The sequence below is a fragment of the Eimeria tenella genome, genomic scaffold, assembly GCF_000499545.2.
Source record: "Eimeria tenella Houghton genomic scaffold, Eth_scaff2563, whole genome shotgun sequence".
Lineage (NCBI taxonomy): Eukaryota > Apicomplexa > Conoidasida > Eucoccidiorida > Eimeriidae > Eimeria > Eimeria tenella.
Window position 1 is genome coordinate 4,040 of NW_013542431.1, and position 214 is coordinate 4,253.

The following is a 214-nucleotide window of genomic DNA, read 5'->3' on the forward strand; positions in this document are numbered from 1 at the left end:
CAACACATGTTTCCCCATTTGCAGCAGCAGTACAGGAGCTCGGGGTGTACCTACACTGATGTGCCTGCACTGCCAGGAACAGCAACTGCAGCAGCAACAAGAACAGCAGCAGCAGCAGAAGCCGCAGCAGAAAAAGGACAACCAGCGCCAGCAGCAGCAGAAGCATCAGGAGAAGCAGCAGCAGCAGCAGCAGCAGCAGCAGAAGCCACTAACG

The 214-nt window shown here is 56.5% G+C and overlaps 1 protein-coding gene across 1 annotated transcript in view; it reads left to right on the top strand.

The window, feature by feature from the left end:
• Nucleotides 1-58: 58 nt before the first annotated feature.
• ETH_00040720 (uncharacterized protein) overlaps nt 59-214 on the top strand; it is a gene marked incomplete at both ends in the record, with an annotated part of 1,528 nt that continues 1,372 nt past the window's right edge. Inside the window, one exon of the mRNA XM_013375148.1 lies at nt 59-212. Within this exon, the coding sequence (XP_013230602.1) occupies nt 59-212 (154 nt within the window). The remainder of the gene's footprint in view (nt 213-214) is intronic.